This window comes from Grampus griseus (genome assembly GCF_964374135.1).
Source record: "Grampus griseus genome assembly, chromosome: 1".
NCBI lineage: Eukaryota > Metazoa > Chordata > Mammalia > Artiodactyla > Delphinidae > Grampus > Grampus griseus.
In genome coordinates, this window is record NC_139017.1 from 46,320,351 (window position 1) to 46,348,162 (window position 27,812).

At 36.0% G+C, this 27,812-nt stretch overlaps 1 protein-coding gene and 1 pseudogene across 4 annotated transcripts; one reads left to right on the plus strand and one right to left on the minus strand.

The window, feature by feature from the left end:
* Window positions 1–260: 260 nt before the first annotated feature.
* Window positions 261–26,618, minus strand: CD55 (CD55 molecule (Cromer blood group)). 3 transcript variants are annotated; one of them, XM_082649502.1, is made up of 11 exons: window positions 26,418–26,618; window positions 25,398–25,580; window positions 23,792–23,983; window positions 23,301–23,400; window positions 21,267–21,352; window positions 17,047–17,235; window positions 12,712–13,227; window positions 9,145–9,165; window positions 4,296–4,368; window positions 2,493–2,589; window positions 262–1,614 (listed from the first exon to the last, which is right to left on the minus strand). In XM_082649502.1, exons 1-11 carry the CDS (start codon window positions 26,515–26,517, stop codon window positions 1,600–1,602), a joined length of 1,572 nt encoding a protein of 523 aa, XP_082505628.1. In that variant the 5' UTR covers window positions 26,518–26,618; the 3' UTR covers window positions 262–1,599. The 3 variants fall into 3 exon arrangements, with proteins under 3 accessions (XP_082505629.1, XP_082505628.1, XP_082505627.1); XM_082649503.1 differs by lacking the exon at window positions 4,296–4,368 and having other exon boundaries at window positions 261–1,614; XM_082649501.1 differs by lacking the exons at window positions 262–1,614; window positions 2,493–2,589; window positions 4,296–4,368 and having other exon boundaries at window positions 4,380–9,165.
* Window positions 21,560–22,206, plus strand: LOC309828062 (DNA-directed RNA polymerase II subunit RPB11-like; annotated as a pseudogene). The gene has a single exon. The product of its transcript is annotated as a DNA-directed RNA polymerase II subunit RPB11-like (transcript).
* Window positions 26,619–27,812: the final 1,194 nt, after the last annotated feature.

Genomic DNA, 27,812 nt, shown 5'->3' on the forward strand with positions numbered 1-27,812 from the left:
GAGTAAGCAGAGTAGGTCCTCCTATTTAACAAACGAATGAATTAATAGATGGATGTGAGCCTATTTGCAGAACTCTTAAGGAAGTTAAAAGAATTTCCTAGAATTAGAAGCCATTAGGAAATTACCATTAATCTTGTTAGTTGTGATGATAGTGGTTAGGTAGGAAAAAAAAGTCTTTATTGTTAGAAATACATATTTAAGTATTTATAGTGAAATGCCATGATGCTAATGGAATTTATTTTAAAATACTTTAACAACAAAGAAGATGAAGCAATATGACAAAATAATTATTGTTAAATTTAGTTATGTATATATTCTAGTCTATTCCAACACTTAACATGTAATTGACAAGATGACAAGAACATATTAAGAATCTGGAAATTGATGTGATTGCCAGTTAGGTAATTCAATAACAAGTGATACATTAAAAGTAACTGAAAATGATTCACCCTAGGATAACCAAAGGGCGGCATTCTAAACTACTTATGAAAGGCAGGAAGGGACTCTTTTATTTATAAGTAAATTATTTACATTTAAGAAAATAAATGTCAAATACCACCTGAGACAAAAGTGTGATCAATTATTTCTTTTTAGGGAAAACAAATTTTTCTTTACGTATCTTCTTGAACTTTTTTGGTATACATGTAAAATATAAATAAATATAGATTAAGCTTAATATTACAAAAGAATAAGACTTACAATTTGAATATGAACATCTCACTTTAGAAATACAGAATCTTTTCTTATATTAATATTATAATATCTCTGGAGACCTTTAAAGACATTAAGTCAATAAAGACACCTTGCACCCTTTCACAGGGCTGGTTTTTTTTTTACATTATCTTAAGAACAAAATTATAGCTGATCTATCTGACAAATAAGGAGCTAATTCACTATCTGTACTTGTATGACAAAGGAAGGATTATTCCTTCATTCTGTATTCCTCCTTTGTCACCAAATAACCCAAGAAACTCGACACTCTTGGGTCATTGGCATGTTTTTCCTTTAAAAAATTTTGCCAACTGATTCAGACTCATTTTAATGGAATAAGAAAAGATGAAAATGCCTTTTAGTCAGGAAGGATTATTTTAGGAATAAAAGGAAACATTTTTCATCAGTCTTTGGCAATTTTTCTTAGAAGAGAGTGGTTTATTTGGTTTCAATATCCAATTAATGTTTTTAATTTGTTGTGTCCTTTGTAAGTAAAAATAACATTACACATTTGTTGAAAAAAATTCACTTTTTTTCCTTTTCTTCTTGCTCACATTCTAAGTATCAACAAATCTTTCCACTTTCCCACACTTTTATGAAAGTAATCACTCTCAATCTTGTGAGTTCTTCTATTTTCAAGAGTCTTAGGAGTGCTGAGAATGTGATTCCAGGACAGATTCGTTTTTCCTTGCTTCGTGGACATTCTTATGCATCTTAAAGACAAGATAACATGCAAAACGAAGAACACTACCACATATACTGTGTTCGCTCCACCAGAAAGTTCTACAAAATTAGAAATATTCTGTGTACTCATGTGCACTTTCTTCTCAACTCTTCTTTGGCTCAGTTAGCCAATAGTTACTAGCATCATAAGCAAAACTGTCAATGTCATACATATATGTCCTGAAAGTTAAAAAAAAAGTTTAAATCAAAATAATTTTATTTACTGGTGATAAACATTATTTTTTTAGTTACTATGTGATAAACCATGAAAAGAATTAGTTGGTTAATTTGGGGTGCAAAACAAGTGCAAAATTCGTAAGTTATAGTATGGACAACCTCAGCCAGCATAGTTTAGAGTTCTGTAGTTATAGCAATACCAACTAAAACATGACACTTGAGTTTTTAGTTTCTTGAGATTAAGTGGCCAAGCTGGATTCAACTAAGATTCTTTCAGATTAAAAGTCAGTGAAAACTCCCTGGAACAGAAGAAAGTTTAATCAAAAGAAGACACCTAGAAGGTTTCACAGGTACATACATATTAAGTTAGTTTTGCGTGATAATTTTGCCTAACAACATAAAACAGATAAGATCTGTAAACTTGACTTAGAAAAGACACGTTAAAATAGATTTAATATTTCTTAAACACTGGAAACTTTAAAAGTCACCAAGCAAGACGGAGGAGCAAACACAATATGGGCCAATCATCTCATGATGCAAGTAGTCACAATGAAGGCATTCCTATTTGTAAGCCCTAATGTATCAACCTTTTGTTTTTTCCAGATATTTGTAGCATTGTGAGCATCTAATCATTTCAATAAACTGAGTATAAAGCACAGGATGAGATGATGAGTATACTGCTGAAGAGTGAAAGACTGAAGACACGTCATATTAATGAAAGATTTACTGTGTTAGTCACTCGTTCAACAAAGAAAAACAATTCTGACAATAACAGAGGTTTAAGCCTCTATTGTCCTTTAATAGTCACAGATAGATATCAAGCTAATTGTGTTAATGGGCATTTTCCAAGATACAGAAGTTGATTTTATTGAACCATATACCTGTTGTAAATTAATAGGTCTTACTTTCGTAGTATCACCAGTCACAAACCATGAAACAACATTAAATGCTTTGTTGTTCTCATGTGTGTAGTAAGACCTGAATAGTAGAGAAGGAAAATACTGATTGAATTATAAAAGTTTAAGTTCACTCAAAAAGCAGTATCAGCATTTGCTTACCATCACATTCTTTTCATAAACTAAAATTTATCATATATATCCAACACTTCTAAAAGATGCAAATAAATCCTTTGATAGGCAAACACAAAGGATCACCAGGTGAAGGTACATTACACCATCACATGCATTAACTCTTTCTCCTGTCTCATTAAGATCAAATTTTAATTAAATCAGTATGAAATTCAGAGAATAACCAGGAATGTATAAAGTTAGCTCTTACCCTCAACATCTTATACTTCCAAAATAAGGCAAGTGGAGTGTTTTTAAGTGCACATTAAAAAAGGCAAATTCTTTCTTAGAGGTTTGCATGAATTTCCTCTGATTCAGAAATAGAAGAATTAGGTTTACTGCAAAATCCCAATAAAATATAAAACAAATATTCCTTCCTTCTACATTTCAGCACTTTTCATTCTATTAAAAATATGATGGTCTATTATTTTACCAAAGTACCTAAAAAAGTAATGATAGCCAAGAGACAGCCAAGAGAGAGACAACTTATCACATTCCACTCCCCTCATCTACCAAGCCCCAGAGCAATGGTTTTAGAAGTAAATTAATAATGCTCCAATTCAAAAGGAGAACTGGACCAAATGTAAGGAAGTAGAGAAGATTGGTGGTTTATTCTTTTTTCCAGAGTAGTTTTGCTGAGACTTCTGTACCAACTTAATACCTCACATCATCCAAAGAACTGAAATAGGCAATTTAGTAACAGCATTAAAATATAGTTGTTCTTAATTAAGTAATGAAAAAATAGGTATTAGGGCACTTCAGAAAGAATTCAAGTTTATATGAACTCCACAATTAGTTTTCTGCACAACAAAATCTACAAAACAGAAGACAGTCAATTTAAATAATACTCTGTCTACAGGATACATCAGAGCCAACCATGACTTTATACTTAACACATGTAAATTCAATGCAGGTCAGATGTTTCAAATACTGATCTTTTTTTCTGTGTGTTGTTGTTTTATCACCTGAGTGCTTACCATGTGACAAGTAAGGTTCTTACCTCTTTACAGATGGCAATTCATTTGATCCCATGAAATAGATACTACAATCCCATGAAGCAGGTACTATATTTCCCCCATTTTTACAAACGAGAAAATTGAGGCATAGAGAGGTTAAGCTGCTCACAGCCACATGGCATTTAAATAGTAGACCCGGAATTGGAACCAAGCAGTCAGGTTCCAGAGCCTGCCCTCTTAACCACTGGGCTGATTTTGGCTAGACTGGCATCTGTTAATAAATGCAATTTATTAATAGGCCTAGTCACAGGCAATTTAACAATATGTTAGAGTTTCTCTTTCTAAATTTTTTTGCTTCTGTGCACACACAGATACTCTCATAAATTGTACTGAGTAGAGAAAAAGGTGAGTTGATTAATAGATTGCAATGAGACTTCGGCTTTCAAATCACTTAATGTCCTCGTATATACTGAGAAATCTAAAAATGTTTTAAGACACAGAGTCTGTTCATCCAGGATAGTAATCATAGACAAAAGGAATAAAGAGACAGCATATCAAAAAACACAATTAAGCTAAGAAAATTATCTACTGGCATAGTGTCAAGTTTTACTGGAAAGAAGCTAAGAATAAATTTTTAAAAATCATCAGAATTTCTGCTCACCCTGATTTTCCACTGCCCCAGAAAATTTTGACTAGAATCATGGTACCAACTATTAGAGTACCAGCAACACATCCTTGAGGGGGAAAGAATTTGATAAGACAGTTAATATAGAAACATGAACAATTATATATACAGTAGTTCACAGTGACAAAAATATTAATTATGAGGCAAGTTAAAAAATAGGAGACATGAATTATATTTTGCTTGCTTGCTTATGTCACAACTCTGACAGTAAATACTGCATGTTATTTATCCTGTTTTCTTTCAAGAAAAGATGAAATATTTAGAATGAATTATCACAATGCTCAAATAAAATTTGACAGGTTTGAGAGGATTCTAAAGTGTTTCAACCCCACCATGCTTAATTTTAAATGATTTGATCACTGATTTAAATATGATGACTGTATTATATAATTTCAGCACTAGAAGGCATCTTAGAGTTCACGCTCATTTTGTAGATAATTAAACTGAGTCTCAGAAAGGTGACGCGTCCATATGTGGTTAATGGGAAGGCTATTTACTTAGTTTATAAAGGTAACAGAGATGTAGGTATTTTCCCATCATAGGAAAGGTATCATCATTTCAGCACCGAGAGTAAAACATACTTTGCCTATAGAAACGCTTTTCAGTGTTTAGTCTGTTGCAGATAAAATTTCTTTTAGGAAAACTAATATTTACTTTCAAGATTCAATGCACTATTTTGAGTTGAGCAACAGAAAATAATTGGTTAAATAAGTTGAATAACAGCAAAAAACTTTTATACCTTGACTTTTACACATAAACTTTCTTCTTAAAACCACCCATTGCCCTTTCCCCTCACCACCTTGGGTCTCCCTTTACCTCCCCACTCCACCCTCCAAATCCTTGAACTCTACTCTTTTGATCTGTACTACAAAGAAAATTATAGATGACACTAGAAAAGCAACTGAAGGTAATATGACTAACAAGTGTATCTGGTTCCAAATCAGCAAAATACTACAGATGTCGCACAACTGAACGGCCATGTCAATACATAATTTTAAAAATAGCTGTTTCCACCACAGGTTTTATACTATTTTACCCAATCAATTTCTTTAATTGATCCCTTAGCACCATAGCATTAGTTTGAAAAGACTGTACTCATAAAATAAATCATGGCTCCTCAAAAATTTGGGGTTTCTTTTCCTTTCACCACTTCCCATTAATCCTACCATTTTCAAATGATGCAGAAAGATCCCATTTTCAGTTTGAATGATAAATGAAAATAGGAAATTTTAAAGCAATCCAGAATGTCTGGATGACATAACTTAGGAATATTCTTAGAACACTGATCAGCACATATAAGTGATTCAGGAAGAAAGTGTGTGGAGGTTGATGTTTTAACAGAAAACCAGTGCAAAATACAGAAATTGAGAAATATAATTCTAAATAAATGATTCCTCAATAATTAATAATTAATGAGAGTATTATTTTGCAAATTAGAAACAAAGGAAACTTTAAAGTATAAAGGCAATGATCTTAGCATTCACCCAAAGGTGAATCAGTGTTAATTTAAGATTGACACAACTTGAGCTACATGAAACTATAAAATTATAAATGAAACTATGATTACGATTCCAATGTTCTTAATTATTCATTGAAGAGATCATAGGTAGGAAAACTACATAATTTTAGAAAATGTAAAAGGAGTAATTTAGTAATGTTCCCCATTATGTAGAATTATATTTACCTAGTACTTAAAACACTGCAAGGCAATTTGTCACCTATTATCTCATTATCTCCAATAACTGGCATGGTACTTGTAAATAGTAAAGAGTGTTCAGTAAATATTTATTAAATTGCATTGCATGATATTCTTTTCACAGATGAGAACACTGAGACTGAAAATGAATAAGACAAACAGTTTATCACCAGAGAAAACCTATTTCTAACCCCTGGTTCAGGGCATGATTTTAACTGTTCACAATATTCTCAATAAAAATACCTGAGATTACTCAAACAAAATTTGTATTAGATGGGTATTACATTAATATATAGAGTATCATCTCCATTCCCGAACAACCCAAGTCAGAACCTAACTACAAGATCTGGTATTATCAAATGAGGCTTGTCTCCTTTTCTGAAGAAAGGTGGATTCATCCAGTCATTTCGAAAGGTCTCACTTATACATCTCATAAAGTGGAAATGCAGTCTATATACTATGAAAAACTAAGAAAGCTATGAATAGGTTTTGTTCTTCCTTATAATTCTATTTAACATAAAGATATAAGTCAATAAGCATGTGATATTTAAAAGAAAAAGTATTTTAGATATTTCACTGAGCATTCTCTAATTTTTTCTTTAATATTCCTCCAACTGACCTATTAATTCCCACAAGGGATATATGAATGTCACAATATAGAATTTCAGCAATGGAGGGAAAAAAAGCAATACTTGTAAAGAATCAGGACTATCTTAATTGTCAAATTTGAGTTCTGCAGCTCTAGGAGAAGAATTTTTCTATCCTTTCAAGTATTAGTGCTGAAGAAGCTAGTCATCTGCGTCTATTTAAGAGCCTAATAGCTGTGTGACCTTGAGCAAGTTAAGAATCTTGCAAAGCCACAGTTCTCTCAGCTAAAAAGTGGAACATAGCTACATTATAGGATTGTTGTGAGAAGTAAATGAAATAATACATAGGCATATTTCAGTACAGTCCTCGTCACACACCAAACACACAAATATTGCTCTAATAAAGGACTGTTCTTATTCTTTGGTGTGGCCAGAGAGAATGATAAAATTATCAGAAATCCGTCTTAGGAAAATAGTGATAAAATAAAAATGAATTCTTAAAGCTAGGATTTATTCAATTTTTAGCACTATGCTAGTAGTTTTCACATCTGTTATCTCATTAAGCTTCCAAGACTTTAAATAGGAATCATTATCACCATCTCATAAATGAGAAAATTGGGAGTCAGAGAGATTAAGCAAATCACTTGGGTTGAATTATTACTAAATGGAAAAAAAAAATCCAAAAGAGGATTGAAACCAAGGTCTGACTGACTCCAAAGCACAAGTCTTCCTTCTATATGACACTGTTGACAAAAACAAAAACAAAAACCCCACAAATATATAGAGCATGTATTCTCAATGGGGTTAGTATCATCCCTAGAGGGGAAAAAAAAATCTCACTTTTTTATGTATAAAGTACAAATGTGCATACAGTACATAAATAGATTTATATTACATCTGTAGTATTACTATTTCATAGGGATGATTAAGAAAAAATGCCTTAAAATCTCCTTGAGGGGGAGAGGGTAATAATGAAAAAAAATTTTTTTGAAAAACACTGATACAGAGCCAGCAGAGAATAGCTTTAAAAATCAAAATGCAGGCTTCACTTACATAGCAGATTAGAAAGTTCTGGGAAGAGTCATCAGTTTCTACTTCTTAGCAGAATTAAATAGGAAAAATATTAAATACTTGCAAAGTTCTAATATCATTTGTATCATTCATGTGCACTGCAGTGTAATCAATAAAAGCAATTTCCTTGCTATAGAGTTTATCTTTAAAATGAGAAAAGTGACCACATTCACAGAATACATTTAAGAAGTAAAAATATCAATAATTTCCAGGTTTATATTTTACAAGTATAGGATCCTAAAGAAAAATATTGTCATATGTCTGATAGAAGAGGGAAGGAGTTCCTCTTTATTTTTGAGCACATGTAGGAATTAAAACTAACCCTAAGGGAAGGTTTCTGGGAAAGCACACAGTATACACTTAAAGAATTTCAGAGAAAATAATAAGCACCTCAAACCTTCATTGAATGCCACTGAGCTTGTAAGAAAAAGCTCACCTATTAAATTTTTAAGCTCATCTATTAAAAATGTCATCAAATCATTAAATCATGAGATTTTCATTTAGAATACATTTATTTTTATTTAAAATATAGAATGAACAAAGTGAATTCTAACTGTTGGAATCTTTCAACATAAATCTTTTAGCTTAAAAGAGGTTCATTTAAAATATAAAAACTATAATAAATAACAATGAAAATAATAAAACAAGTACCTGCTTTCAGTTTTATAGACCCTTGGCTAATTCACGCATGCATAAGATAGGAGACTTCAGCTTATTAACACATAAATCAAAAAATTCATTTTTTAATATTTTCCATTAGACATTACTTATCAATATATGCCTATTTAGCTGTATTGCTTCTTAACAAACATTTATTTTACCATCTTCTTTAGGAGTTTATTAATCTTCTTGTTAATGCATAACATCAAATAATTTATTTACGAACAAGAAAAGGACTAGACCAAATGCTAGAAGAAACTGCAACACAGGTATGTTTTTGGCCTCATGCCTATAGAAACAGAATACTTTTTAAAGATAACTTTAAACTATTGACAGGGAAGGGAAAATGAAGAGGATATAACCAAAGGTAAGACTCTTTCTTTTACTTGGGATAAGACAGACATCCAGAAATGGTCAAGGAGTAGTTTATGATTAATTATAAAATACTTGATGATAGAAACTGTATTGATAACTCTCTCCTCTTGTGGTTCTTTAGCCACTAGAATGAGATGTATTGAGACAACAGGCACACAATAATACTTGATCAATTGGCCAAATGATTTGAAGTTGTCCTAAAATTATCTTGGAACAAGAACATGGTGGGGAATACTTAGGAACGTACCAAGCACCTGATGGTAGTACAAAACACATCGATAAAATGCATTTACCTGTTTTCTCTTTAGCATCCGTAAACACTGTGTTTTAATAGTATTCCTAAGACACTTAAAAGACAATATAATTTTCCAGGAACATAGATTACACTTCCGAAAGCGAGGACAAGTTCTGTTAACTGCCAGAGAGCCACACTTACCCGATGCAATGATGCTAGCAACTAAAGAAAAAAAAAAGGAAAGAATTACAAAACTAAAAATATTTTAAAGTCATTGATTTGCTAGCAATTTCACAAATATATAAATTTATCAACAACAGTACTTGAAAGTTCAAAAGTAACTCAGATTTTCATAACTAAAAGAAATAATTGTAAATAAATTGATGAAAACAATTATACATTATTAACTTAATCAAGTAACATATATAGCAGTGCTATCTCTATTAAACAGAGTCAACACTATAAACATAAAATACGATAATGAGTTATTGAATACTGAAACAAACACCATGTAAATTTGGTTGTATGACTTGATGGCAAGTCAAGGTTATTGTAAGGATTAATACTAACAAATGGAAGGTGCATGGTACATGACACTATGGAACACACTCAGTAAGTAGTAGCTACTATTATTTTTTCAATAAGAGCAAAAATAGTAAATAATATTTAAAAGGTAAATTAATTGTATATGAGAGAAATTTGATCCCAAATATTTGTTTATCACAATAATTGACTTAGGTTTAGGTTAAATTTGTTAAACTATCTTGTATTCTTGCAGAAAAAAATATTTCAACAAATTTAGCTCTATAACAAATTTATATAAGGTGGAACTTGTTTCTCTTTGCCTTGCCCTATTAAAAATTGGATGTATTCAACCTAAAACTTTTAGGCCCAGAGATGCCATAAAATTTTAAGAAGTCAGTAACCACATATGTGTTAAAATTAATAAACTGAATCTAAATATATCAACATAAGCCACAAAAGCAATGTTGAGTGCAAAAAGTCAAGTTAGGTAATGAAATATATGGCATACTGTTTAAATTATAAAAAATATACAAAACAATAATATGTACTACTTATGGTGATGTACATGTAGCATAAGAACAAAAACAGAGAGGAAGCTTGCACAATGAGGTATTACCTCACACCAGTCAGAATGGCCATCATCAAAAATTCTACAAATGATAAATGCTGGAGAGGGTGTGGAGAAAAGGGAACCCTTCTACACTGTTGGTGGGAATGTAAATTGGTACAGCCACTATGGAGAACAGTATGGAGGTTCCTTAAAAAACTAAAACAGAGTTACCATATGATCCAGCAATCCTGGGTATAGATCCAGAAAAGATGAAAACTCTAATTCGAAAAGATACATGCACCCCAATGTTCACTGCAGCACTATTTGCAGCCAAGACATGCAAGCAACCTAAATGTCCATCAAAAGATGGATGGATAAAGAAGATGTGGTGCATATATATAATGGAATATTACTCAGCCATAAAAAAGAATGAAATAATGCAATTTGCAGCAATATGGATGGACCTAGAGATTGTCATACTGAGTGAAGTAAATCAGACAGAGAAAGAGAACTATTGCATGATATCACTTGTATGTGGAATCTAAAAAAATGATACAAATGAACTTATTTACAAAACAGAAACAAACTCACAGACTTAGAACATAAAATTTATGGTTACCGAAGGGGAAAAGTTGGGGGCAGGGATAAGTTAGGAAGTTGGGATTAACATTTACACACTACTATATATAAAATAGATAATCAACAAGGACCTACTGTATAGCACAGGGAACTCTACTCAGTACTCTATAATAACCTATATGGGAAAAGAATCTGAAAAAGAACAGATATATGTATATATATAACTGAATCACTTTGCTGTACACCTGAAACTAACACAACACTGTAAATCAACTATACTCCAATATAAAATAATTTTTTTTAAAAAACAATAATATATACTACTTATGGTGACATACATGTAGCATAAGAATAAAAACAGAGAGGAAGTTTGCAGTGATTGCCTTAGAGCAAGAGAAATGGGAGCAGGGAAATGTGCAAGGAAACTTTAACAGTAAGATCTGTAATGTTTAAGTTCCTAAAAATATTCAGGTAATGGCAAAATAGGCCTCAAGATAACCATTATTAAATGTATGAAATCATTATGAAAGTATGGTCATAATGTATAAAACACGATTCTAAAAAACACAACTATCTGATGCCACTGAAGAGTGATCAAAAGCGGGCAGGTTCTGTGACAAACCATAATGGAAAAGAATATGAGAAAACATACATATGTATATGTATATATACATATACATATATATACATATATATATATAAAACTGAGTCACTTTGCTGTACAGAAGAAATTAACACAACATTGTAAATCAACTATACTTCAATAAAATTTTTTTTAAGAAGGCAGGAATTGAAGTTCCCCTTTTAAAAAGGGGAACTAAATGGAGTGAGAGTTTGTGTATTTGTGGGTATTTGGCCTTTTACCTAAAGGAATAAAGAAACATACGAAGGAAATTTCAACAATAATACCTGTAATGTTTTAAGTTCTTAAAGATTCTGGGTAATGGCCAAATGAACTTGATCATGGCAATTACAAAATCTGGACAAAATATTTTAAAAACAACAATAACAATGATATGAAGGCATGGAAGAGCAAACTAAGTCAGACAGAAACTAATCAAAGCTGAAGAGCTCAGGCAGGGGTTAAGCTGCAGGGAGTGAGATTTGCATGGATGCTGCAGGGGGAAATCCCTAGGCCACTTGGTGCAGGGAGCAGAAAGCCACAGTCTCACTGGTTGGAGAAGTCAGAGAATAGAGTTCAGAATCAACAGGGCATCTGGAAAGTGAGGGGCTGCTGATGCTCTATTTCTTGAAATATGTGGTGGTTATACCAATATTTGCTTTAGAAAAGTTATTAAGCCTTATATGTATATTTCACACAGTTTTCTGTGTGTTGACGTCAATGAAAAATGAAAATAATTTTAAAAATTATCTCTTGGCTCAGTCCTATTGAGATTTTCCAAAAAAACTAAACAAACAAACAAACAAAAAACACATATCTCTATTAGAGAACAAGAATGTCTATTAATATAGCTATACATTAAGCAAGTTGTAAAACAAGAAGACATCTGGGTGGTCTGAAACAGCATTAATTAGTAAGAGGGGTTTCATTCACTCAACAGGTTTTTCTGAAATCTACAGCATATTTTACTCTGCTTTCATGAAAACTGTCATTTAAAGAGTTAATATGAACTATTTCAAAGAACTCTGTTTTTAATTACTTAGAAGATACTATTAAGGTGCTTTACCAAATTAGCAACTCTAGGGAATCTGGAGAGTTCCGTTAGCATGCTTGAAGGATGGGTCTCTGTCAATGAATCAGACCCAGAAATAAACCTTAAGGATTATCCATATTTGAATCTTTGAGGGGTCTTGAGGAATTCAGTGACTCCCTAAAGCTAACATCAAAAACAGAATTTCTTCACTGACCTTAATTTAGCATTGCTTTTATGGAGCCACAACATTTTTCTATATTACTGCAAAATGTTTCTTTCTTAAAGGTGTGCCCTAGCACAATCCAAGTCTGCCTCTGAAGAAAGTCAGAACATCAGTATGAAGACACTCTGCTACAATAAACCAGAGACTATTTAATTTTATAATCCCAATCAATTTGAAATTTCCACCATAGCACCTAAAATCCATACTTGGAAACCTGAACAGAGTAGTCAACTGACCTGAAGTAGAGCTTCCTCCTCCTTTAGGTGTGCTTGTTGCATGAAAACGTGTGGTTGCCCTGTGACCAGCTGGACTCCTTGTTGCTGTAACATGAGCAGAGGTCAATCTTTGTGTTGCATGGAGACTCTTGATCACTGGGGTATGTACAGCAGTGGACTTTTGTGTTGCTCTAAGATTCTGTGTAAGTGAAGATTTTGCCGTGGTGAATCTTTGGGTTGTTGGTGTGGCCTGTGATGCAGAAGCATTTGCCATGATGGGATTCTGAGCTGCTGTAGAGACAGTGTTTGATATGGGGGAATTTGGGGCTGTTGTGGCTGAATCATTTGCTGTGGAAGGTTTCTGAGGAGCTGATGAGACTTCTGTAGCTGGAACATTTACAGTGGTGGATTTCTGAGGAGTTGGTGGGACCTTTGTAGCTGGAGCATTCACTGTGGTGGATTTCTGAGGAGATGATGGAACATGTACTCTGGTGGGTTTCTGAACTGCTGGTGTGATTTTGTCAATTTGAAAGGTTTCTGTGGAGGAAAAATGTTATTTAAAAAATTAGCTAAATAATGTTGTCCAAGTTAAAATTTAGGAACCAATTGTTTTCTGTATGACTCTTCTCTTTCCTCACAAACAACTAAATATGATTTTTAGGAAACCAAGTATTCTCATGTATTTCCCAAAGAACTAAAATGTTATATTGTCTTTGCTTTGAAATAAATTATACCTTTAGGCAACTAAAGTGAATTTACACCCAAGTAGTGTTGAGGTTCTTAAAACTGTTTTCTATGTGAAAAAGGAAACCAAAGTCAGAGTTGGCAGTGATCTCATTCAGTGACACACCCCAAATAAAGATAGTTTTTCTCATAAATTGTCTTCTTTACCTCATGCCAAGACCAAAGAACAGCAGGATGCAACCTTGAACCAACAAAGATAATCACAACATAGTTACTTTTTCCAAAGCTTTCAGGACATGTTAGTGACCTTGGGAACTTGTTTTGTTTCACTTCTTTTTTAAAGCAATAAATTCAATGAGAATAAAATAACTCCCTTTTTCCCCTCTTGGGTTGGTTACCAACTTTACATAGGTTAGGTTAGTTCCTCTTTGGATTTTAGGTGAGATAATAAATATCTCAAGTGCAAATTATGTGAAGGTCCTATTCTGAGAGTCACAAATCTAACATTAAAATTTTAGGCCTTCTGTGCCTGTTTGATTTTGGGTTGCTTATGCAGTCTCCATCATAAGGCAGTACTGAGCAGTGCCTAAGCCTGTTTGACCACATACTAGAGACTGTTGTCAACTTCTCTAAGCTTGTTTTCTCATTTGTAAAATGAGAATTGAAAACAATGTGTCTTAGTGCTTTTATCATTGCTTTAAGTTGCCAAAGTTTTGCTATGAGGTGCCTGGAAGTGGTTTTGGTTTTATTCTGCTTAGAGTCTTGAGAGCTTTTGGAATCTGTTGGTTGATGTATTTCATCAGTTTGGGAAAATTCTCAGTCATTATCTCTTAGAGTATTTCTTCTGCTTCCCTCGCTCTCTCTCTCTCTCCCCTCTTTTTTATCATATGTTAGAAGAGTTTAACATGTCTCAAATGTCTCTTAAATTTGATCTATATTTTACATTCATTTTTCTCTTTGTTCTTCAGTTTTAATTAACCTTTCTTCCAGTTCCCAATACTGTCTCCTGCTACATCCAAATCACTGTTAAACCTATCTATTGTGCCCTTAACTTTAGATATTATATTTTCCCATTGCAGAATGTTTATTTTACACCATTTTTATAGATTTCAATTCTCTGTTGAAGTTCTCTATTTATCTTTTCTGTTAGTATCTTAAATATATTAAACACTTATTTTAAAGTCCTTGTCTGCTGACTCAATTATCCAGATCTTTTTTATTTCATTTTCATTTCTCCTAATTTGGTTATAATTTCTTGCTTCTTTCCATATCTAATAATTTTTTATTATATGCCATACAATTCAGATGATATGATCCACCAAAGGGAGGGTCTCCTTTTCTGATAGGCAGATTGGTTTGAAGTGATCACATCCTCAGCCTATGAGGGACTCAGCCTATGAGGGACTGATTCTGTAAGACTCAGTCTACTTCTGCTCTTGTCTCTGCTCCTTGGAAGTGGACCTTCTGGGTTTTTGATTTGACAGCCTGGTGGATCTTTGTTTCCTCAGCCCTGAGAGACTGCAGGAGAGCCAAGTCTGTCCTTCAGCAGTGTCCCAGTCCAGCAACGTAGCCTCCTTGCCCACACAGCTTCAAAATGAGCTTAAATGTCGTAAGGAGGACACTGGCTGTATGCTTGATACAAGCCTCTTCCTGTGATGGGTTTGTTGTCCAAATACCATAAGGTTCAGGGAGATCTCATTTTGTACTTTGGAAGCTTGGGGTCTAGCTCCCCAGTCTCACCTGCACTCCCAGAAATCAGCAAATGGCTCTTGGGAAAAACTGGGTCAGCATTTGAGGACTTCCAATTTCCAGTGCATTATCCTAGCTTACCACAACTATTGAAAGCTTTGCTAGAGTCTCTCTTTCCTGGCAATGGTCTTTTATCTGTGTCAAGATGGATCCTCAGCCCAGATGGGCCTCAGAATGGTTTGCCTTCACTCCCTACCCCCAGGAATTTTAGCTCATTCAGCCCTAGTTGTTCCCCTGAGGGAACAACCTATGCCTTTAAAATATGATTTTAAAAAAAAAAATCTACCCAGTTTTGCAGTCATTGTCATGGGAGCACTGGCCTGCCATGACTTCCTTGGGCATTGCCATAGACTTGTAAGCTCTAAATAACTGATGATTTAATAAAACAGGGGAAAGTAAATATGAAGTGGATCAAATGGCTAAATTTTAAAATATCAAAATTTACTCACAATTAAATGAATTCAACAATTAAATGAAATTTTCACCACTTATACTATCACATCTCCATATCTTAATAACCATATTCATTAATGGTACAGAGAACAAAAATACAATATTGGTGAGACAGTAAATTGGTACAACTTCTTTGGAAACAATATTGTTAATGTTTCAAAAGTTTAGATGCATATACCTTTGACACAGTAATTATACTGCAAGGAATTTATTGTAAAAAATGTATTTGCACACATGTACAATGAACAGATATACAATAACACTTACTGTAGCACCTTTTGTAAAATAATTTTTTTAAAAACTAGAACAAAAACTAAATTCCCTTCAATAGGAGACTGGTTAAATAAATACTATATCCATACAATGAATATGATTTAAAAAAAGAAATATGTATATGTATATTTATTTTCTAGAATAAAACACAAAAATTCGTGAACAGTGGCTACTTCTGAGAGTAAGATTAGAGGAGACTTTTACTTCTCATTTTATACAATCATCGACATGGTTTTAATATTACCTCACTATATTTATGTATACCATTTATATGAAAAAACTATTATTAACAAGCAATAGTATTTAATAGAATCTAATTTAATAGAATCTAATTTAATAGAATCTAATTTAATAGAATCTAATAGAATAGTATCTAATAGAATTCAAGTATAACTATAAAAGTAGTATTTGCTTGAATTATATTGGCATTCAAATATGACACTGCTTAAATAAATGCCACCTCCTGGTCCTGTGCAATGTTATAATCCAGCTTCATTGATCTTCTAAATATCTCTTCAAAAATATACTTAAAAAGCAGTTCTAAAGATTCTGAGAGTACAGCCTGAGTATCAAAAAGCACTGAGGGAAGAAGAGGTCTAGAAAGATGAAGAAGAGAGCATTCTCAATAAGAGAGAAATTCTGGAGGCAGAAAACAAATATAATATAATTCAATGAAGTCAACAGGTAGGCAAGAGTTTCTCTTCGTTGTCACAACATATATAATCATCATCTAGATCCCTTAGTTCAATCTAAGATTCTCTCCCAATTAAATAAAATAAACCACTTTATACACTCTTTGTATAAACAAAGAGATATCTGTATTGACTTACTGAAAGTAACATGGTAAGAAACAGCAAATTTAAGCTAATTCACTAAAAACATGAGACATATAATGTGTATGTGTACGTGTGTGTGTGTGTATGTGTGTGTGTGTGTGTGTGTGTATTCATAAAGGTCATGTGTGTATTTATTTATTTATATGTTACCATATGTTCTCCACATCAGTGGTTCGTCCTTTTTGGAAGTCATAGACCCCTTGTAGATTCTGATGAAAAACTGTATCACCCAGAAAAATGCAAATACGCATATGTACAACATTTTACATTCATTTCTCAGGGAGTTCATAGATTCTCAGATGCCCATATATAGACCTAAAGGCAAGAATAAATCAGAAATATAACTCTGCAAACTGATTACCTTTGCATTCAGGTGGGGGGCCACTCCACTCTCCTTGGTCATCTCTTACAGTACAATTGATAGAGCTCTCTCCATGCAGGGCGAAGCCTTTAATACACTTATATGTTACAGATTGTCTATATGCGTAACTGTTTTGTTTCTTTTCAATCATTCCATGGTCAATTTCTGGTGGTTCTGGACATAAAATTTCTTTAAAAAAATTCCAACATATTTTAAATTAATTAAACTGGCAAAGTATTTTTATAAACAAGTAAGACTAAAATTTGTTAAAGATTTTATTTACAGAAAAAAACGTATTCTTCTAAATTAAGTATTTCATCTCAGAAGTGAGATGAAGCAGGGCAGAGATTTCCATTTAGGGAGTAAATGGACTTGAGTTTAAACCTAAGATGTACCCTTCTTCTTAGAGCAGAGAAGAGGGCTCTGCTTTTCATTCCAAGGAGAAAAGATGCCAAATGAAAGGAGTTGGGAATGTTAAGTGGCAAGTTTGGGAAACAGGAATTTTGGATAGAGCAAAAGATTTTAAATGTCAGGATTAGACTTTGACTTTCAGGATAAAATTTTTTAAGCATGTGTTAACTCTTGGCCTTTTATTTAAAGTAAATCTGACTGAGCAGCTGAATTTGTAAGACAAATACAAGCAGAGTATTGCTTGTTATATTATAAAAAGAAGCCTCTCCCTCGCAGTTGCCCTGATAAAAAATTCAATGGTTCCACGTTCTCTGGAGCCATGAAGTTGTTTTTCTTTCTTTCTTTCTCTCTCTTTTTTTTTTTAAGCAGGAAAGCAATGTGATCACATGTGAACATCAAATTATATTACACAAATACTCTTAAGTACCCAGAGAATACTAGCAATTTACGAATTACTTTTAGGCCATTGATCAAAGCAAGGAACAAGAACAAGTTAATCTGATTTACACTGGGCTGGGTGGGCGATGACAACACATATTACCATCAGTTCAGTTCCAACATTTTCTGAGCACCTAATACATACCGGGCATTGTTCTATAAATAGAAGCGAAAAACGGAATAAGATACAGTTCCTCTGTCTTAAAATACAGTGGAAAAAGACATTCAAAGAGATCATTTCAATACGAAATGGTGAGGATTATCACAAAAGCATGCACAGTGGTGTGGAAAGAGAGAAGAGGGACAGTTAACCAGCCTGGGGGGTCAGGGAAAGCTTCTAGGAGAACTACAAGAGCAGACCCTTAAGAGAAAAAAAAAAAAAACTAAGCAAAAAACGGGCTGAAGGACATTCCAGGCAGAGGCAGTGTCACAAGGAATGATGGGAGGGCATGAAGAAGTCTGAGGTATCTGGACAACTACAGAAGTTTGCAAAGGATGAGGGCAAGACATAAGCATGGAGAAGCAGGTAGATCATGTCTAGCCTTGAACACTGTATGGAGGAGTTTAGACTTTGTACACAATGAGGAGACACTAATAAGCTTTAAGAAGGAAAGAGACAAGTCACATTCGTGTCTTAGATGGATCACTAGGTAAAGTATAGATGAAACATTAATGGAGTGTAAGAATGGAGGCTGGAGGCCACTGCAATCAGTATCACTTGTGAACTCGAGCAAATGGGACTCCTGCCTTAGCTCCCACAGCTTAAAAGTCCATGCTCTGGCCCTCCTCTGGCTGTGCCTCTCTCTACTAGATGGGGAATCTGCAGGGCTGAGGGGGTATGTTCAATGAGAGCTCCTCCCCCACCCCATTCTAAATCATGCTCCAGGAACTGGCAGCCAGAACTCCCTGTGCCAACACCCCCTTCAAGTCTTCGCCTGGTCCATATTCTTGAGGATGGTCTATACTGTGGATGTGTTCACCTTTAGGTCAAAGTTCAATGGAGTAGGGATAAGGGTTACAGGGGACGTGACTTGGGTGTGTAGGCCGAGCGATCCATTTACACACATCAGAGACCCCTCACAGTGCAAGAAGGGGGCGCTGACTTGAGAAAGTCTGTGTCTTAGGCCAAGCGACTTCCATTTATACCCTTGTCCTGGACACTGAAAATGTTAGGGGTGACCCTTATCACAATAGTCCAGACAAGGGATAATAAACTATATTAAAAGTGTTATAGGTGGAAGATAAAAGACAAGTTTGAGGGCTTCCCTGGTGGCGCAGTGGTTGAGAGTCTGCCTGTCAATGCAGGGGACACGGGTTCGTGCCCCGGTCTGGGAAGATCCCACATGCCACGGAGCGGCTGGGCCTGTGAGCCATGGCCACTGAGTCTGCGCGTCCGGAGGCCTGTGCTCCACAATGGGAGAGGCCACAAAAGTGAGAGGCCTGCGTACCGCAAAAAAAAAAAAAAAGACAGGTTTGAGAAATAGATTAAGGAGTAAAGGAAAATGATTTAGTGATTAGAAGTGAGAAGATAAAGAGAGGGGCCTGGGACGACAGATATTATCTAGCAGGGATTGATTCCAGGCTAGTATGTACTAGCAGTCTACTAAAATTATTTTTGAAAAAGAAAATATTGGCAGAGAGAGAGGAAAACAGATCTTTCTGATACTGAGGCTTTGTTCAGAGGTAAACAACTATCACTCTTGATTGATTTATAACCAAGGATAATTTTTTAATATGTCCATTGTTCATTCGTTCTGTATATCCACACCTCCATATCCACATCCACACATGGACATCAATGCTGTCTCATGTGTTGATAGAGGCCAGGGCTGCATTCTTGCGGTAAAACAGCTCATTGCTTAAGAATTTATACTTTCCACTTGATGTTTTTGGTACTGTCAAAACAGAAAAGTTATGTGGAAAATCAACCCTAGGAGAAGTAGGGCTTTAATAGGGATAATTGAAGACACTGGGGTTGCTGAGGACAAAGGGCTCTTTCCTGCAGGGTTCAGATGTCAGTGCTTGCTGAGTTGCAGAGACAGATAAAAGAATCAAAGAGGAAAATATGAACATCAGGATGTTCACCACAGAGTTGAAGATACCAGACAGAGAGTAGGACCTGGCCTAGCCATGGGCAAGCACGAAAAGAGAGTAGGTTTGCAGTGCAAAAGCTCTACTATGCTGGAATACGTGCTTGCTGTCCACATTTGTGACACTCATGACAGCAACTGCTTGTAAAGATATTGGCCTCAACTGGGAAACCACTTGTTCAGGCTTTGTGACAAGTTGTTGCCTGTGTTAGAAAAAGATATGGTCCAGCCCCTGCTTGCTTTCCATATGTGGTTCAGTATCATTTACAGCATCCCTTAATGGATGGTGGAAATAGGAAAGGTGATGGTGGGTAGTAGTGATGGATATTTGAAAATAATAATGAGAAAAAGGGAGAAATAGTAGCTATGGGAGGGCAGGGCGCCACATGGGTGTGGCTGGAGTAAACTCCTGGTTGGCAAGGCTTCATTTTATTTGTCTTCATATCAGTTGACCCCACACATTCCCTACCATAGAGTGTCAGTCAGTAAATGCTTGATAAATTACACTGCATCTGCTCTAGTCTCCTGCTCCTAAAAACCCCCAAAACTTGCACTTAGCAATAATTTTAATGACAATGAGAGAAATAAAGCCAACTTTTTAGAATATTACATATATTTATTCCTCTCAATTTTCAGGAGACATATGTCTCTAATGCACATACATTTAACTTGATATATCCATTTAGGAAATTATCTCTGTGTCCTATTCCCCTCTTGAGAAGATAAGATTTTCAAGTACAGAAACCATACTTCTTCTTTATTATGTAAGGTTATTTCTCTAATGATAAAATAATATACCACACTTTAAAACACTTCTACATAACTACCTCAGTTAATAATCCTTAAAGGAACACATAGGTAACACTAGGCGTTAGAAGACTTATGGGTTTGAAATCAAGAGATCTGGGTTAAATGCTTTCTTTTGTCACTTATTTTGGCATACAGGATCAAGTCATACAGACCCTCTGATCAATAGCATTTTAATCCATAAAATTAAAAATTATGGGGGAAAAAAACATATCTATTTTACTTGATTCTTAGAAGGAATGGTAAGATGACCAAGAACAATATAAACCTTAGTTTGTTTTTAATCCTTTATCCGCACAGTTAATAAATTAAGAAGCATTACTAATAGAGATCTTTAAATTACATAAAACACACACACATTGGAAGGTGAGGGTACTACAGATACATACTGTGGGTTATTCTTAAAGAGCGGGAAGCAATTTATTATTAATTATTCAGTCCCACACCTGAGTGCTTAGAATTTTTCAGTCTTACCTTGGCATTCTGGAAACGGATCACTCCACTCCACAGTATTTCCCGCAAGAGAACAGTAACTAGAAGTTGCACCAACTAATTTGTACCTAAAACAATAAGGGAAGAAAAAAAATTAAGTTCCATTCACATATATTTGACTTCCCTTAAATTCTCCAGATTATCATCTTAAAATATTTATGACACCAGTAGATAGAGACAAAACAATAGTTGATAAAAGTCCATGTGGCAGTTTAAAGGAAAAGAAAAAATTATATCTAAAAGGGTGACATTAAAGAATAAAAAAGGGCGGCTTTGGAGGCGGCTGCGACGCTAGGATGAACGCCCCTCCCACCTTCGAGTCCTTCTCGCTCTTTGAGGGCAAAAAGAAGATCACCATTAACAAGGACACCAAGGTACCCAATGCCTGTTTGTTCACCGTCAACAAGGCAGACCACACTAGGAAACATCATTAAATCGCAGCTGCTGATGGACCCACAGGGAATGTTTGCTGGCTACAAAGCACACCCCTCCCCCCACCTTGGAACACAAGATCATCATCCGCATGCAGAGGGACTACAGCCCCCAGGAGGCCTTCACCAATGCCATCACAGACCTCATTAGTGAGCTCTCCCTGCTGGAAGAGCGATTCTGGGTGGCCATCAAAGACAAGCAAGAAGGAATTGAGTACTGGGCCGCACCCGGCCCTTTTCCAGGCACCAGGTGGACAAGAGAACTTCTTCCAGCCGTGGGCCTCCTTGTAGAAATTCCAGTGAGCCTCTCACCCCCAACACCAATGTGTCCTGTACATAGTTTTATCTTCCTAATAAAATGTGGCAGGAAAAGACCCAGCTGTGACTTCAAAGCAAATGGACCATCAGTTCAGTGGAGGTTGCGGACCTGTTCCAAAGCCACGCAGGGGCCTCATTTCAGGACTGGTCCAGAGACCCAGATTTCTGTCTGAGGAGGTGGCAGGAACAAACTCATTCTGGACAAAACCTGGGAACCTGGGGCTGCCAGGCAGCGTCTCAAGCAGAAGGAAACTGAAAACCCATGTGCTTCCAGGAGTCTCTGCTCTAGAAGACTCAGCTGCCAGGCCTGCCTCCCAGCAGCTCTCCCCAGGCTTCTCTTACATAGTAGAGTTTAATAGAAATATTCACCGAAAAAAAGAAAAAAAGAAAAAAAGTATAAGACAGGCAAAATATTTTTGATTTGGGTAGGGCACATGTTAGAAAATAGTAAAGTGTTTTAAAACATTTTTAAAAGATACAGATGCTTAAATATTTTATATTTCTGAGTTCTAAAAGATCACTACAGACACCATAGAATAATACAATGTACTTCTATTTAAAGGGTTCAAAGTACCCCCAGATTTAATATTAATGATATTAGTGATCCAAACATCTATGTTTAGTACAGGAGACAAGTGATAATGATAGTTTTATAAAGAACAGGGATACACACAGAGAATAAAATATCATAATTCAATTTGCAGATATTAACTGAGAGAATGAGTATAAAGGTTTTAGCAGCACCTGAGACACTGACAATACTCAGTGAGTAAGTTCCTTTTCCCTGCATAGAGAACTTATAAAAGATCTTAGGTCAGAATGATATTTTCACACTAGGAATAATTGTTTTTAACCCATGATATTTTATAATAGATTGTTCGTATATAGAAAAAACAAATGCAAATTCATTATTTAGGTAAAGAATGGTTTCATATTTAACACTGAAAGGATTTAATTTCTCCAAGGATCATCAACTTATCACAAGTATTTTCCTATACATATCACACTTAAAATTTTATAGTGAATCACATATGTACTGAAATCTAACCATTGAGAGAATTTTGGTGGTATTATAAGAAATCTTCCTTTCTTGCCCCATTTTACTAAATTTAACTGTGATGAGTTCATGATAAAGGATCTTTGAACAGAGGGGTGGTTTTATTGCTACTAGCTTGTAAACACTGGCTACAAATCTAAAAGCTTCCATCTTAAATCCTAATTTGTTTTTCCATTTGTTAAATATAGTGTTTCATATACCCAAACTTACCCTGTATTACATGAAAAATGGATGGGCGATCCAAATAATAGGTCATGTGTTATACTGACATAACCATTTTTTATTTCTCTAGGGTTAGCACATGATTTTTCTAGAAGAGAATACAAATTGATTTTTTAAATTAAATTATCAGGCACATCTATGCAAATTCATCATCTGAACCATTGATATTACTTATCCTTAGACTATTTAAATCGTACCTTCATTTTATCAGTTTCAAGAAAGCAACATAGTTAGACTATACACTATTTGATTTTAGGTAACCTTAAACTAATTAAATGAGAAATCAGTGAGTAAAGTAATATTTCTAGCTCACAGGTATTTAGTTTCCCTAATTTAAAATAAAATGGTTCCAATGGTTCATTTAAGAATCATTCTAAATAATAACATGTACACATAGAGTTCCACTATGAGTGAAGGAAGAAACACTATTTTCCCCAAACACCATATGATTAAGAATACTCTTTAAAAATTATACTCACTTTTACAAAATTCATCAGGTTTGGACCACGTAAAATTCTGAAGGCAAGTTAGTTTTCCTGAGAGAGAATGGTCCCTCATGTAGCCCAAACGGCAATCATATTCTACAGTGGAACCTTCTGGGAAATAATTCTGTTTGGTATAAGACTTTTTGAGAGATGCAAAAAGTAGCCTGGTTGGAACATCACAGCTACCTAAAAGTATTAACAAAAGCAACAACAAAAAAATTAATATCACTTTATTTTATAACCTATGTTTAATTATCTGGTCCTATATCACTCCTTTTTCTATACTTCTTTGTACATATTTGGTATTTATATTAATGTCACTATGGCATTGACAGTGTATCAAGCGTATTCACGTATAAATTTTCATTTCCTAGTTACTAGAGGCCTGTGAAGTAGATTTGGTACATAGAAGTCACTATGCCCACAATTTAGAAAATATAACTCATTTAAGTTGCCTGGCATAGTTCTGGAACTGACTCAATGCCAGTTCCCTTATCCTGCCCCATGTAGCACAGGGGTAGATGATAACTGGTATTTCCAGATCCCTGGGCTAGTGTCCTGGACAACGATAATAGTTAACAATAATAGCTAATATTTATTGAGTGCTTCTAAATGTTTTACACATATAAACTCATTTAATCCTCAGAACAACCTATGGGGACAAGGATCAGATGCGCCAATGGTGGACCTAAAAGTATTTACAAACTGTAAACATCCAGGCAAATGTGAATTTATAGTGGCACGGTATAGTGGAAGGGGCACTGGATTTATAGTCAAAAGACTCAAGTTTCCACCCTGGCTCTCCTGCATAAGGGAGCTCTTGATCTCAAGGAAGTTGTTTAACTGGGGGCTGCTTTCTCAACTGTAAAATGTGGATAAGTCCCTAACTAACCTCAGGGAGTTGTCGGAAGGATTAGATGAAGTACTATATGCAGAGGAGTTATAAACTCTAAAACATGATACATGTGCAAAGACTTATATACTTCAACCTCCTGCTTTGTATCATGGATAGATAAAAAGTTAAAGGTGATCTCACACCTGATTTCAAAAAATACTTGTGGCAGTTTCTATCTTTACTGTAGCTTCCATTGCTCCAAGTTGTTCAAAGGCAGGAATCAAGTCTTACCTTTATCTTTACTTGTATATGTCAAAGCTAATCTAGGGCTATGCCTATAATGATAGATTTTGAGATAAAAATTGAGAATTTTTAAAAATATCACTACAGAGTTGTATTGGGTAAGTCCTACTTTACAAAATGAAATTTAAGAAAACAGAGGATCTCTGTTATGTGTCTCAAGGTAATTGCCAAATGTAGTTATATATAATTTACTCCCTAAACAGTACCTATTGTTTATTTTTGCTATTACTCAGTTCAAGAGTTACAGTGTTAAGGGGGAAAAAAAACCCGTTAATGAAGTGCAGGACCTATTCCAGAAAGCAATGCCGTCAATTAGCTAGATTGTGGAGTGCCAACAGGTATACCCTGGCGATTAATAATGCTAGAAAACTATCGATTACCAGTCACTCCAAACAGGGATAAAATTAAACTTAAGAAACATTCCATTCCCATAACTTTTCTAAAATGAAATGAAAAACTTACGATTACAAAATTCTGCAAGCTCTGACCATTTATTATTCAGACAGACCACTGAGTCTGCCTTGCCAGGAACTTTTACAAAGCCTTTGTTGCATTTGTATGTTACTGTGCTTTGTTCGGGAAAACTTGTAAGAGCTCCCAAAGCTGGTTGGGCATTAGGTACATCTGGGGGAAGGCTGCAGTCACCTAGGGAGGAAAAAACAGAACTGAAGGAAATACAACTTTTCAATTCATTGCAGCATTCCTTTCCCAAGACGAATAAGGGAAGCAGCAATGGCTTTCTATGCCCACATAACATTCCCATCCAATGCTCAGCTGACATACCGAGAACTTGCTAGGCTTCCTGTGTCAATTAATTCAAAACTAAAATAGTCGAAAATAAATTCCTGCCCTTCGTTATCTAATATATACATACATATATATATATATACACACACACACACACACATATATATATACACATATGTACATATATAATATATATATAGTGCTTTAGACTTTCACATACATACTGTTGCTAGGCACACAATAAAGACAGACGCCCCCTTGGAACGTTACACCTGGAGGAGATGACAGCGCAAACTTGTAGCGCCAAGTCTGTACACGACTGGACCCTGTTGAGAGGTGAGAGTGGTCAACTATTTGGCCTTCCACCCTTAAGGAGATGCTGAGGATTCGCTCTATTCGAGCCCTACCTTTTGGCTTCCGGGTGTTTGCTCCCTGTACCCTCCACGCCTCACTCCTAAAACCCTGCCAGCTGCGGTCCAGCACAGCAAGCTTCCTAACTGCCGGCTAGCAGCGGAGAGCCTCTTCCCGTCCCCAGAGATCGTGCCAGTAGGAGCGCTGATAGAGGTAGAGGATTACGGGAACAATTAGGGATGCCGACATTCCTCAGCGACCCTGGTCCGCCGACTTTCCGGTTGTTGTAGAGACGGGCCCTGCCCCTCCCACACTGCCTAAAGGTTTAGCCTGAGGGGTGGGGTGGGGTGGGGGGTCCCTGGGGGGTCCCCGACCCCCACTCACCCGACGCAGCCGGAGGACGCAGGAGCAGCAGCAGCAGCGGCGGGGCCAGCCCGCCCAGTAGGCGCAGCACAACTGGGGCGCTCCGCCGCGCGGGACTCATGGCGAGCGGGGACGGGGATCCGGCGTTGGGGCTCCGCGGTCTCTGAGGTTAAGACCAAGCAGGCTCGAGCCAGGAGCTGGAAGTAGGAGCAGCGCCCGGTAGTTCTTCAATTTGAGTTAAATTAGCGCCTTGGGCGGGGCCAGGGCTCTGAATCTCCGAAAGAGATGGGTGGAGAAGGGCTTTGCTCACACCAGGTGCTGGGCTGGGTAAGGGCGGGGGCTCCATCGTCAGTGGCCTCTGGGGACCCAAGCAGAGGAAAGAGGGATCCTGGGCAAGGAGAGGAGCTCTCCGGCGCTGGACGCTGGTGGGGCGGGGGGAGCTGCAATGAGTCGCCAAGTGGAAATGTAAATATCTGCTTTCTTAAGTAAACAAAAAAATGGGGGAACTGAAGAGAGAGCGGAATGGTTAAGAGGCGCAGGCTTTGCTCCCCGGGAGTCTGAATTAGTTTAAGTGGAAATTAAGCGCACTTGAGTGCTACAAAGCTTAGCTGTATGTGCGTTGGATTTTGAGTTTGCTCCCGGAGCTGAGAAATAGGACCCACCCAGGGACATGGTGTCTTCAACTAGGAGGTCTGTCAAATGCCAACAAGAGGATGGGAGAATAAAAACCACAGTGTGTTGTCTCCTAGGAAACTCTGTAATATGAAAACAGCAAGTGGGAAACCACCCCAGAAAACAGGTCAAGAAACACAACAGGGAGTGAACATTGTTTTTACCGTGTTTGCATGAGAATCGCATTCCTCTCCAGGGTTTTCCTTATATACCAAGGACACCTCTTGAATTCAACTTAGGGACTATTGTAGTGTGACTGCAGATAGAAAGTCACCATCCTGTGGAGTATGCGTGTGTGTCGGGCCGGGAGAAAGGTGACAAAACAAAAACTGAGCGCCAGAAAGCTAAATGGTAGTATGGTGGATTTTAAGAGGAAGGTTTGTTAGAAGACCTTAAGTATATGCCAGGGGTTTGCCAGGCTGGCCACACCTTAGAATCGCATGGGGTTTGTCGGGGGCGGGGGGTGTTTTTAAAATCCAGATGTTCAAGCTACACCTGACAAGTTAAATTACAATCTCTGGAGATAGGACCGGACATCAGGATTATTTAAAGCGCTCCAGGTAATTCTACTTTGCAGCCAGGTTGAGAACCACAGAGCTATATGGTGCTGGTCAGAGTGAAGATCCACCCAGCCCAGGACTGTCTCTGTCAAAAACACTAAAGGACACTGATGAGAAGGCCACTGACTCATCTTCAAGGAGAGTAACTCAAAGTACATGTTTCCCTTAAGTAATTTACCTGATC